We start from the raw sequence: 12720 nt of genomic DNA, 5'->3' as shown, positions 1-12720 counted from the left end.
TTAGTAGTTCCTCCCAAATAAATATCTTCTGAAAGCCTCTCACAGCATGAAATTATTTCTCAACTTTTCTATCTCGGAGCTCATCTCAGTCACTGAGGACACCACACTTTGTGCTATTTTCATTTTTTCACTTATCCATTGAGGTTTAAGTTTGGAAGATGGTAAAAGGTGACTTCTGCACATTTTGTGTAAAATGTGCAGTTTATTTCAGGCCAAATTTCTGTTGCTTCACTTAAGGAAACAAACTTCTGCTTCCATTCTGTTCTTTGGCTTTCATTTTACCAGTCAGAAATTTCACAGAGTCCATATCCTATACTTGGTGAAATTCCCTGGTTGCTTAAATTCTGTTTTCCTGTTGATGTAACTTTTCACTACTGAATTGTATCTGAATATAATTTGAAAGTAGAAGTTTAAAATGACTTATATATGAAAATATGTGTTCAGAAGATACTGCTGAATATGTAGTAGATAAATGTGTTCTGTGTTCATTGCTATCTTAAAAATACAGTGAGGGAAAGCACATCATAAAAGAAGCAGCCTTTAAAATGTCTGAAATACCTGTGCTGTTTATTTCATATTCAGGAGGACTAGGCATGAGAGAAGAGTGCCTAATACATATTATGATGACACAACCTATACTCCTGAAAGGTATTTTTATTCGTATCATAAAAATAGATAAAGATGAGTAATGCATTTGTCTTGAAGTGTAGTCTAAAATTTTTAATTCATCTAGACTGATACTTAAGTTTATAGTGCACTATGGGCAGCATTTTATTAAATACAGACCAACTAATCTCCAGAGCTTTAAGTACTTCATTTTCTTTTAGCCCTTTATTGCCTTCATTCTGGATCTTTTTTTAAGGGTATCTCTTATTTAAAAAAAAAAAAAAAAGTTCATTGGAAGATGTGGGAGGAAAACTGATTAGTGCATAGGAGTTAGGTATAACTGAAGGCTTTTCCCCACTTAACTGAAGCATATTTCTAATGGCTAACATTATCAGTCACAGAGAGTGATTATAGGAAAATTTAGATTCGTCAATTTCATACTTCTAATATGTTGAATGACTTAAGAAAGTCCTCTGCTTTTGACATGTTAATACCCATACTGACTTAAAAAAGACTGAAAGTCTTCAGCCTGATTCTGAGTGCTTGCTGTGCTGGAACCAAGAGCACTATTGTTCTTCCTAAATTTTTATAAGCATATAGTGTATCACACAGAACATAATATAACTAAAATCTGTAGTGTAATCTGAAAGCTTTCAGAGTATCTCTGGAAGTAGTTATTTGATAATAACATTTCAGGTTTAAAGAGAGACAAAAAGTCCAAAAAGAAAGATATCCAAAGAAAGAAGCAAGTTCATATTCCTATCCCTTTATACAATTAGACCTTTATATTTCTTTGTCTATTTTTAAATCAATATCTGATGTCTTTATACAGTATGGGAGCAGGTAAAGCAAGGATTATTTACTAATAGCAAGAATTTTATTTTGCTGCTATAAGCAGTCATATTTAACAAAACCTAAGCTGCAATTTTAAAGCCATTCTTGTTTATTTATGGTGCCTATAACAAAGCACTTTTACAGAAGAATGTTACCTAAAATGCTGGCTAACTGGAGACACTCGCTTCAGTTTTAAGGTTTAAAGTTTTAAGTTTCACTTTACACAAGCAGGGCAAGTGTAAAGATACATCTGTCCTTCTCCAGCTGTATTCTAATTTAGACTAAATTAAATCTAAATCTAATCTAAGTTAAATTAAACTAAAGTGTCTTTCATCCAGGCAGTGATTCTGGCTACAAACTATGCCAAAAATGCCATTACTAGTGCCATCCAATTTGAGATAGAAGAAACAAGAGCAGCTGAGCGACACTCACAAATACTGCACCTCATACTGTTTTCCTTCAACATAATGACCAGGAAGTGTGAGATCATGTAATTTGTGAATATATCTCAAAAATTGAGATTCTGAAACCTGAGAAGTTAGCAAAAAATGGAGTTATGCAAGAAACCAATCATGTATCGTGCTATGGTTCCTGGAAAAAAAAAATAGCCATTAAACAGTTCAACCTGCAGAGTTTGGCTGGGACGTTCAGTACAAACAAAGGAAGACTTATATTCAAGTTGGGCACACCATGATCCCTTGATCTTTTCTGAAAATCCCTGCCTTGCTTCTCACCCACTGTCATGTGGAAATCATTGAGCAGTAGGATGACTGCAGTTCCAATGCTATACCTAAGCAGGACATTGAAAATCTGGAACTCTAGGTACACAGTTGAAGCCCCTTGACCAAATATTGGATGGTTTGCGTATATTCTTAACATACTGGGGTAAAGCTGCTGAAACAGATTATCCTTTGTTGTCTGATATCAAAACGTCATTTTTGTCCCATTGTTTCTTTTCTCCATGGCTCTACTTTCATATAAAATGTTTCTACGTGAGTTTTGATGTTGTCTTCAACTTATTTGTTGAAATGCAGCTACAAATGTTTAGGTAGCCCATATTTAATACCTAGAAGAATAATGTAGGTATTAAATTTAATTGGTTTTCATTGAGCTGAGTGAAGTGAGTTTTCCTCTGCTTCTTAAACAACCATAAAAAGCAAGCAAATAGAAAAATGAATAAATTAGAAAAAGTTGGGCGTGTGAAGTTAAAAGCCATATTTTACATTATTGCTACACAGAATGTTATTTTTGTGAATGTTAAATCTCCACAATTACTTCTTAGTTACTCCAGAAACTCAGTAGCCATTGAAAACTTGAAGATTTTTGTGTAAGAAAAGATTAGGGATCAGTTAGGCTTTATGGAACTGAAATTCATGACTAAACTGCTGAAAAGAATAAAGGTAAAATATATTAAGAATTCAGTCAGGAAAAATAAAAAATACAGCGCTTGTTTTTTTAATTTAAAAAGATTTTATTTTCTTCATACCTAAGAGAAAGTAGGAAATGTAAAAAGTGATTTGGAAACATTTGGAAAGCTTCCCGTTTTATTGAGAAGTGGTTGTGTCATATGAATTAGAGTGTTATTAATAATACATATGTTTCTTTATAACACTTCTTTATTTTAACTGCATTGTAAAGGTGGTACAATGGTGCAAGTTCATGGGCAGATCATGTAGTCAATGGTTCAGCTGAAAATTATGGGTAAGTAAAGAGTGTAGTGTTGCAGATGTAGCTAAAATGTATTTCTGATCTTTATAATAAGAATTCGTTTATTATTGTACTAAATTTATTCCTAATAAGTACATTTTTTCTTTATCTCTTGCTTTCTTGACTCAGAACCGAGGCACATTTATGTCTTTTTTACCAAGATTAAGCTGTTTTATTCCGTTACAGATAGAAAAAGAACATTAATTATGTTTGAACTATATTTAAAATATGTTCTCACTGTTAAGGGCTGCTTTAATGAAAAAGGGCTTTTTAAGTGATAATACCTGCCTACATTCACGCTGCTGGGGCATGTGCCTTTGAGACCTAATTCTTTTTAGATTTAGAAAAGTCCTAGCTCTAGCTGTCTAACCTATCTCCCCATGTGATTGATGTATCACCCATGTAAAGCACTGTGTACATTAAACTCTTCAGTTCTCCCCACCTGTACTTGGCTCCTGATCAAAGGAACACACAGATTTTCTTTACAGAAAGTTACGCTATTAGTTCTTTGACTTTACTGCTTCTCCCTCATTTTCTTCTTGCTCTTGCAACATTTATCTTCTTTATTTGTACTTATTTCCTTTGTGAATGTGCACAGAGCTTGCTTCCTTCTGCCTTCCTATATCTTCTAAGTAGGAGCTGGACTATGCCAGTGACATATTTTGGCTGACTAAAACTAACATATGGTATGGGTCCAAGTTGCTGATAAATCCTAAAGTTCTTGAGTTAAGCTCCCACTGATTTGTTGGGAATTTTTCCTTGATGAAGTCTAATAAGAGTTACAAAACTGTATCTCAAAAATATTTGTTATGTAATTGTGTAATTATGCAAAATAATTTTGTGCATTGGTATCTCAAAAGCTATAATTTTGTGCAAAAAAATTATAACGTAAATTGTCCATGAATATTGAACTAATTCTTTGCATTGGTTTATTTTTTGCTTATCAGTAAGTTTAATATTGACCCTACTTTGAATTCTATGATGCTATTTATTCTTCTGTGGCTGTACAAGGGAATATATATCTTTGCAGATACAGTCACGTGCCTGAAACAGATAATTGGAAGACTGTAAGGCTATACTCAGTTGAATAAAACAAGCTGTATAAAACAGCTTTATATTGAGAACAGAAGAATTACCTAAGGGGTTACTTACAGTTCACCTGTAGTCCTAAGACTATTAAAAGAAAATTGTAATTCATATTTGTCCAATATATGTTGACTAATACAGGAATTCTGTATAAGGAATTCAGAAAGTAAAGGAGAATGTTAATGACTGTTAAATTGAAACTAAAAGAATTGGCATAAAACGTTTTCACGAAAATTTCTCTGCTTTCTGGATGGGTTTATGAGGGTCTTTTGGCATAAAATCAGTGCAGCCATAGAGAATTGGGATGATATTTCTTCACTAGCTCTTTGAGGCAGAGTTCCACTGTTCGCTGGCTCTTCAATTTTAAGTGTTTTCAGTATGTGCTTTATTTTTGCTGACAGTAAGGGCCATGTGTAGTAGTTCTTCCTGGGACAGTGCACAAGCATACTGAAAATGGACAGCATTTGAAGAAGGCTGAAAAGTGCTTAGTGTAAACAAGACTTTTGTATTTGTTTGTGCTAATTGCATTAAAATAGTTTTAGCTTACTTTACTTGTCTTGGATTTAGTACAGTATACATGCTAACATAGGTAAGTATCTGAGAAAAAATCAGATTTGTAATTGGAAAAGGAACTTATTTTTAGTACTCTCTGTCCCAATTTAAATTTATCTCCAAAAGCTGTGAAAAAAGAAAGAAAGGACAAGAACATTTGTTGCAAATCAATATGACTTTTAAGTACACCATAAGGCATAGAACATACTTTAATAGAATAAGGACGACTGAAATGGATCAGATTCTGTTCATATCAATAGATTTACTGAACACCTTTAATGGTAACAGTATGATATTTTGCTCTTTCATGATTTAAGAGCTTTAAAGATAACAAAGAATTATATAACTGCTTATCTTGGAATGATCTGATTGAAATCCTGTTCTCATCAAGTCACAAAAGTCTTGTTGACTTCATTGAGGTCAGACTTACAGGTCTACTGCGAGAAGTTAAGAGGATAAATAAACATGGATATGTACTATTAAGCATAGTTTGAGATATTTTATTAATTAAATGTCTGCCACATTATTGATCTTCTAAAATGTTAACTAAAAAAAAGAGACCAACTACAACTTGTACAGCTCAAGTTTGATTTAAGATATGGAAAAAAAAAAAACAACACAAACTACCAAGGACAAATGCTTTGCAAATTTGGTATTTAGTCCTGCACAGTACGAGGGCATATTTAGGTACACGCTTGATTTTGAGCCTACATCTAATTCACTTCATTAGTCTATAGTCTAAGTGCTCTCTCTGCATTTGAACATTCAAGCCTTAGTGGGAAATGCCGCTCTATGAGTTGTCTTATATACCACTTACTCTTCAGTCATGAACAATATGTTCATTAGAACCCTTGAGTGTTTGTGTCAGTCTTCATACATTATGATCACACATTCAAGTTGAGTGGGTGAAATTTTTTATTCCAAAATGGGGAAAAAACGTGTAAGAAAGTTAAAAAGCTGGAACACTTGTACTTTGGAATATTTCTAATACTTTCATTAAAATTTAGTTGGTTATCCTAGAGAGAGTTGCATAAGCATATTCAGTTACAGAATTGAGCTGGGCAGGGGCTGGGGAGGAAGAGAATTTCATCTCTCTCTGAGAATTTTGTGTTTGCAGCTTTTGAATGTTAATCATGTTTATCATAATCTTCAGTGAATCATCTTAGGGAGATGCAGATATCTGTTCCTGCCATGCGATTCTTTAATTTGTGTCAGCTGAGTGTTTTTGTTAAAGGTGCTAACAGTTGGAAATAGTTGGTAAAAGACGAAGTACTATAAAAGGCAACTGGCTATATAGATGAGAAAATATTTTATAAGTACCAGGAACAATTGTGTAAAACCAAACATTTAATATATTATAGCATAACTCTACTTAAATCTCTCAGACTTTTAAATTAATATTGAAAGAACACCTGCATACATTTCATATTTTAAGCATAGAATAAAAATATGAATAAATATTAATATGAGAAATTTAACAGGACAAGCTAAATAAATCAGTAAGACATAAGGCGACATAAATGTTGCTTGCATTCTTTGGTCCACCTCAGTGTAAGGAAATGCTAACCTTGAAGGTTCAGTTTTTGAGAAATTACCTTTGAGTAAAATACTGGAAACTGATTCTTAAACTACTGAAAGTTAACCAGTTAAGTTAAACTACTGTTATTAGCTCATTTGCAGTATTTTCTGACATTTTAATGCAGTTACAAATAGCACCTGTGACAACTGGTTTTATTGATATTTGATTGTAATAGGTAGCATAACCCTCTGGCTGCATCCACAGAATCATAAAGTAATTTGGGTTGGAAGGGACCTCTTAAAAACTATGTGGCTAACTCTCTACAGAAAGGCCTTTGCTATTTGTCAGTAAACTACCTTAAAATCTGTTGATGAGAAGATGCATCACAGAGAGTAAATCTCTATAGATGTAGCTGTATGTGCTTTCTTTGAGCATTTTAGCAATTGTATCATGCTATCACATGTTAGTATGATTAAATATGTCTACAACAGAATCACAAAAATGACTGCAGTGCCATATACATATACCTAAGCAAGCTGTAAGCAACTGAGTTTCTGTAGCTGCCTGCATGTAGCAGTGTAGAGCACAGTATGCCTGGGATCACAGCCGAGTGCTCTGCTCTGTCTGCTTAGCTGCATTAGCTATTAGAAAAGTAGCTCAGATAATGGCGTGCTACAGTGTAGTCATTCCTGTGACTGTCATGTAAATATACCTGTAGTTATATAAACCAGTGTGGTGTGCGTGAATGTGTCTGCATGTGTGCGTGTGTGTATGTATATAGAAATATGTTTGAATGTTACTGCAGCTTGCTTCACCTTCTGCTTTTGTTTATTTTGTGAGAGTATTTAAAAGCATTACACTTCTGACTTTTAAAAACTATAGCACACATAATTTTATATTAAGTTCCTTTGTAGGTATGGATGATTGATTTGGTGAGGCTAACCAGTCACCAATTTATCTCAGTATTTTGGCAGTGTACTGCTCCTTCCCGTTTTCTATTACAGTACTTGTGACTCAAATTTAAATTTGCTTGGTACTAGAAATCTCAGTTGTTTGTAGACATGCTTATTTATGTTATGCTAACAGAGGATCTTGTGTCTGTGACTAAACAGCAAAGTCCCTATAGCTAGTAGAAGAATAACATGTCCAAGGATTGAAATCCAGCAACCATCCACAGACACTGACAGGTATTACCATTATATATTAGCTGGAGTTTGAAATTATGATCATTAGTAAATGTATTACTGTATTTTTCTTGTTCTGTGCTCAGTGTTTCTAGATGAAAAAAAGATGTGCTAGGAGCTGAATTATAGTGTATTGTAATTCTACAACAGTTCTATTTTTATTTCTTCAGCTTTTTGTTACAAGAACAACCTAGTACTTGTAAAATTTTGATTGGCATGATCTCATAGCCTACTTTTTTAGTCTTGAACACAGTAAAAAGGTGTTATACATGGGATTTCAGATAAGCTTTCAGTTATTTTGGGGAAAAAAAGAAAGTATTTGTGTTGTAAGCTCTTATGATTGCTTACTATGGAAAAATACTAATCTTTTGTAAGGCTACATGAGTCTAGATCAGTGAATGCATTCATTTGTTGAAAATTCTCTTTTTTATTTGTTAATAAAAGTAACAAATCTGAAAAATTAAAAATCAGAAGTGGTTACTTTCTGCATTGGGAAAATAATTATATTTTGCAATTTCCAGAATATGAGTGTAAAACAATGCGGATTAATCAGTAGTTAATAGTTAGTATTAAATGTTGTAGCATCTTTGGTTAGATATTTTAGTTACAAGAATTTACGGTGCTACTTGGGTATGATGGAATTCTAATTCTAGTTTGGATGGGTTTGGAATATAAAATTTAAATTTAAATACTCACAGAGCTTTTCTGCATGGTGGCTTACAGAGAGCTCAAACGGTTTCAGAGTGATAGATGTGCTTGGTTAAAAAGTAGACACTGCTCTGCTCTTCCGTTTTTGTGAGAGTTATGCCCATAAGTCTTGTAGATTTTGACAGAGGAGTAGGCCTCCTACCATGCATGATTTCCTTAGCAAAGGTAGAAAGAAGGATGTTATGTTAAACAATACTAAGAGGAAGAGGTCGCTATTTGACATTTAATGAATTTTGTTTTTTATAATGACAAGCCTGTTGGCAAAGATAAAAAGCTGTCACATACATTAAAATATTATGTAGTTGTTGAATACCTTAACTATTATGTTTCCCTCTTTAAAAATCAGTAATTCATATTTTATGACTAGAGTTGGCCATTTTATGTCCTCTAGTCAGACTAGAGGAAAGTTTCATCTAGATAACTTGGGACCATAAGCACTCAAGAATGTTACCTGAAAAGTCACGAACATCTGTTTTTCATTCATTGAGATGTCTTAAAAACTCCCTCTCCATGCCTATGGCTTAACTGCAGTGTTAATGCGTGGTTGTATATTGTAGTAGGTGAGGAGCAATAACTGTCCAAGCTGGTTATTGGAGTGGTATTTTTTCTGTAAAAGGGACAGTTCTTCTCTGAAGACCTGGATCTTAAAGCACATTTCTACTGTGAAAAGGATAAGAAAAAATGTTAGGACAAAGAATATGCCTGTTTCACTCTAGACCGTAATGTGTCTGTTGAATTGTTCTCTGTATGTGTATGATCAAAAAACCACACAGTGATGTTCTCAAGTGGAAGGTTGTCACGCTTATATAGCTCTCCATTTGCTACTGTGGGTATGGAGAGGTTTGCATCTTGTAAACCTATAATGTGAAGGTAACACCTCAGCTGAACCTCAAGATTAAGCATAGTCTTCAAATCCTTTGATCTACAAAAACAGCAGTGGTGCCAAAGCTTGATCTAAAAGGAAAAGGTTCGCTGCCAAAATCTGTGCTCTCTTTCCCTTCTGGAAACTCCTAGTTGTTTTTCTACCTGAAGTAAATGCCACCTGCAGATTGCAGCAAATGGGCTACTTACAGTAACTATCGAATATGAAATTTCTGAGGCCTTTGCCTGTGAGCACGGAGGTTAGATATAGTGGCCCCATGATGCTCTCCGGAATACAAACAACCCCACTAAGTCATTAGTATTGGCTCTAATGGTCAAAATGTCTTTGTGCCTTCTAAAAGAGGCAATGAGTCAGATTCCTAGCATCCTAAAAGCTATTTCTTATTAACAGATAAAGAGAATGAAGCCTTAGGAGTAACAAATGAAAGAGGCTTAATTTCTCATGAAGTGTTTGCATGAGTCGTGGTTGCTACTCACCTGTTCCTGTGTGTCCTACCTGCTGTTGGGACGGGGAGAGAAATAGAAAATGGAATGAAACCTACTTTTGGTGGGAGCCCAAAAGGAGAAAAAAAGTCTCTGTCAGCTCACTGATTTTCTAACATGTGGGTACATAAAGTAGGGGTGGGCTGTCTGGACCTTGGTTATGTTGTCTTCTGTAATTATGCTGAATTCAGGAATTGTTTTTCTTAGAATTTATTCCCATAGTCAAAAAGTTATTTTTTTTTAACCACCATGCAGATGGGTGACAGCTTTCTCACCTTCTGTAGCACTGAAAACTGTATTAAACAGTTACCTTAAACTAAGCAACGTTCATATCAAAGCTAAGGTTGTGTTTCTTTGTTTGCCCACAACGTAAAAGAAGCGAGACAGTGGATGTTTTTGCTGATGAAGCGTCCCATTCAGAATCAGAACTGATAGAAGAAGAAGTGAGGTAATTTTTTTGTGGTTTTGTGCCAGGCTCATTATACTTTTTCTCTGACCTTTTAGTGCCTGAGCTTACAGTTGCCATTATGTTTCTCAGTGTAGTGTGTGTGCTTGTTAGGAGCTTCTAGATGTAGGTTCTTGGTGAATGGTATTATTCTGAACCTGTCTGTGGCCGTTCCTCGTTGCTCTCAAGGAATCCAGTTGTTACCTCGTGGAAGGCACAAGGAGACATTTGTTTTAATGAACGCTGACCCATTCAGCAAAGTTAGCCACCCTGGAGAAAACAATATTCTGCCTCAATATAGTCTTAGAAATAAAATACTGTTAATGACATAAGACTCTTCATACGTAATGGGGCTGCGGTGTGTCTCTCTCATTTTTGATACTAATTAAAGTTTGGCTTCTTGTTACATGTAATCACCATCCAGTCACTCTTTGTATTAACAGACTTCATTGTGAGATGGATGACTGAGCTGAAAAAAAAGACCTAACAGGTGTAGGTTCACCATGTGTACTCTGTTGCTGTTCAGTTACTCTTGCAGAACTGGAAGGAGTATGAAGTTAATAAGCAGCTTCATCAGGATATGGATTTTACTTTTAAAATTATCTTGATTTTACATATTTTAGCATATTGCTAGCCATTATTACTCCTTGCAAATAGAAAAATTACATTGTGAAGAAAGGTTAGGCTTGATTAATTTCTGAAAGTAACAACTGGTTAATTGCCTGTGATAGTAGGAGATCAGAACGGTTGATCCAGAAATTCCTTTTTTTTGTTCAGTCTTCTTCCTGTTGCATCTGTTGCTGACCTTTTTCATTGCTGTTTTGACACTGTTCTTTAGGCTGAAGGTTAGATTTTTTTTAATATATTTTTTACTTATTTTTAATTATAACCCTAAATTTCTGTAGTTGGAGGAACCTCTGCAAGTACTAATGGTGTTGTAGATCCTCATCTGACTGTATTCCAAGTACTGCATATAAATCCATCGCTATGGCCTAGCCAATATTTTAACAAATGTCCTCAGTCTAGTAATGCAGTTAACAGTGCTACATATTAATTACAACGTCTGGAATGTGACCAAATTTGCTGTGGACTTTCCTACAAACTACTGTTAAAGAGTGCTACCTCTGAAGGTAATGGAGTCTGTAAAAATCTATTAATGTGAGTAGAAATGCTCAATTAAAATGCACAACTAAACAACTCCCTAGCATCCAAGGTTGATATATTATTAAACAGAAAAACAATATTTTTACCCAGAAATTGTCAGGAAACAGACTATTGCATAGATAGTCATTACTGAGACATTGGAAACATTTCAGCCCATTTATCAAGAATTTGAGTAAGCCAATGCATACATGTTTAAAAAAAACTGTATGTTATCAAGAAGCGAACTCAGAAAATTTGCCAAAGAAAATGTAGATAACAAAATTATTTTCTCCAAACCAGTATCATGCAGCATATTTTATAATTAATAGAAAAGTCAACTGAGCTGCTTTTTGACTAACATTACAGGAATTGTGAAGCAGCAGATAGACAGCCATATCAAAGATCCAGATCAACAGAGCAACGTCCTATGCTAGAGCGGACCAACTCCCGCTCCCGATCCACAGAGCGTCCTGACTCAAACCTCATCAGGTCGATGCCTTCATTAATGACTGGAAGATCTGCCCCTCCTTCACCTGCCTTACCGAGGTGAAACAGACAAATCAATCAGACTAATCCCCTTCTGCCCCACCGGCTCACCATTTTATTTTCCCAGTAGCTAATTGGTATTGCCTCTCATCCTTAGCTGATCACTAGTAGTTATAGATACTAACCCTGTCAGTGCCAACACACTATTTATATTCTATTCTGGATATAATGGTGTGGCTGCCATTGTAAATTGTTTACTAACAGTGTTTAACTACATTTGTTTGTGATTTCTCATTGATCAGGAATCCTGGATAGTTTCCTACATGAAACACCTCATAATTATCATAATTTTCTCTTACAGAATGAGAAATTATTTGTGTTCATCAGACATCGCTTATGGAACAACCATCATAACATCAAATGAAACTATTTTTTTTACAAAAATGTTTCTTCAAATGAACTGTACTAACTTTGTGTTTTAACTACCATTTTAACCACCTTTTTTTTTCTGACTACATTTTACTGTGCCATAGTCTGTATTGTTCCTGTTTGAGTACTTTACCTTTACTGACTGACACTTTGCAGATGTCTATACATTACTCTGAGGGTAAACATAATTCAATAAAAAGATGAGTACATTTTGGTCTAGGAGATAGATATTCACTAAGCCTCTCCTTATTTTAGAGCTGCAGAATACGTTCTTTTGCTTTCTGAAAGTGAGAGATAGTAACATCAAATCCCCAGTGAGATTTAGAGTCAAATCCCAGTGTCTTTGCTCAGTTTATTACTTATTTTGTTTATTCAAATTCCTGTAATCTCTTTGCCACTCAATGGGAATTTAACCAAATACAAACTGAGGAAAGATTATTGAATTTGGTCTGTGGGTAATTGTATGTGCATGCGGGTATTATTTCCATGTGCACATAAATGTACATACGATACATTTTCTGGCTTGACTGTGCAAACAAGCAGCTTATGGGTGTTTAGCCTTAGTTTGGTTTGGTTTTGTCTTTTTTTCTTTTCAGAGAGAGATTTCTCTTTTCAATCTTTTTTGTCTTTTTTTTTTTTTAATGAAAAGAGTTAAT

The 12720-nt window shown here is 34.6% G+C and overlaps 1 protein-coding gene across 45 annotated transcripts in view; it reads left to right on the top strand.

Annotated features, from left to right (window-relative positions):
• The window catches only part of RIMS2 (regulating synaptic membrane exocytosis 2), a 462822-nt gene that overhangs the window by 315903 nt on the left and 134199 nt on the right, over positions 1–12720 (top strand). For 15 of the 45 annotated variants that reach the window (XM_083822320.1, XM_083822318.1, XM_083822307.1 and 12 more), the window contains one exon: positions 11516–11695. The exons of 22 other annotated variants lie outside the window; for them this stretch is intronic. In XM_083822320.1, the coding sequence (XP_083678446.1) occupies positions 11516–11695 (180 nt within the window). Of the gene's footprint in view, positions 1–582; positions 649–3078; positions 3142–7416; positions 7492–9937; positions 10010–11515; positions 11696–12720 lie in introns of all 45 variants that reach the window. 8 more of the 45 variants (XM_083822300.1, XM_083822305.1, XM_083822309.1 and 5 more) reach the window with 4 other exon arrangements.

This window comes from Anser anser, assembly GCF_964211835.1.
Source record: "Anser anser genome assembly, chromosome: 2".
Taxonomy (NCBI): domain Eukaryota; kingdom Metazoa; phylum Chordata; class Aves; order Anseriformes; family Anatidae; genus Anser; species Anser anser.
This window is presented reverse-complemented; position numbering and strand designations above follow the sequence as displayed.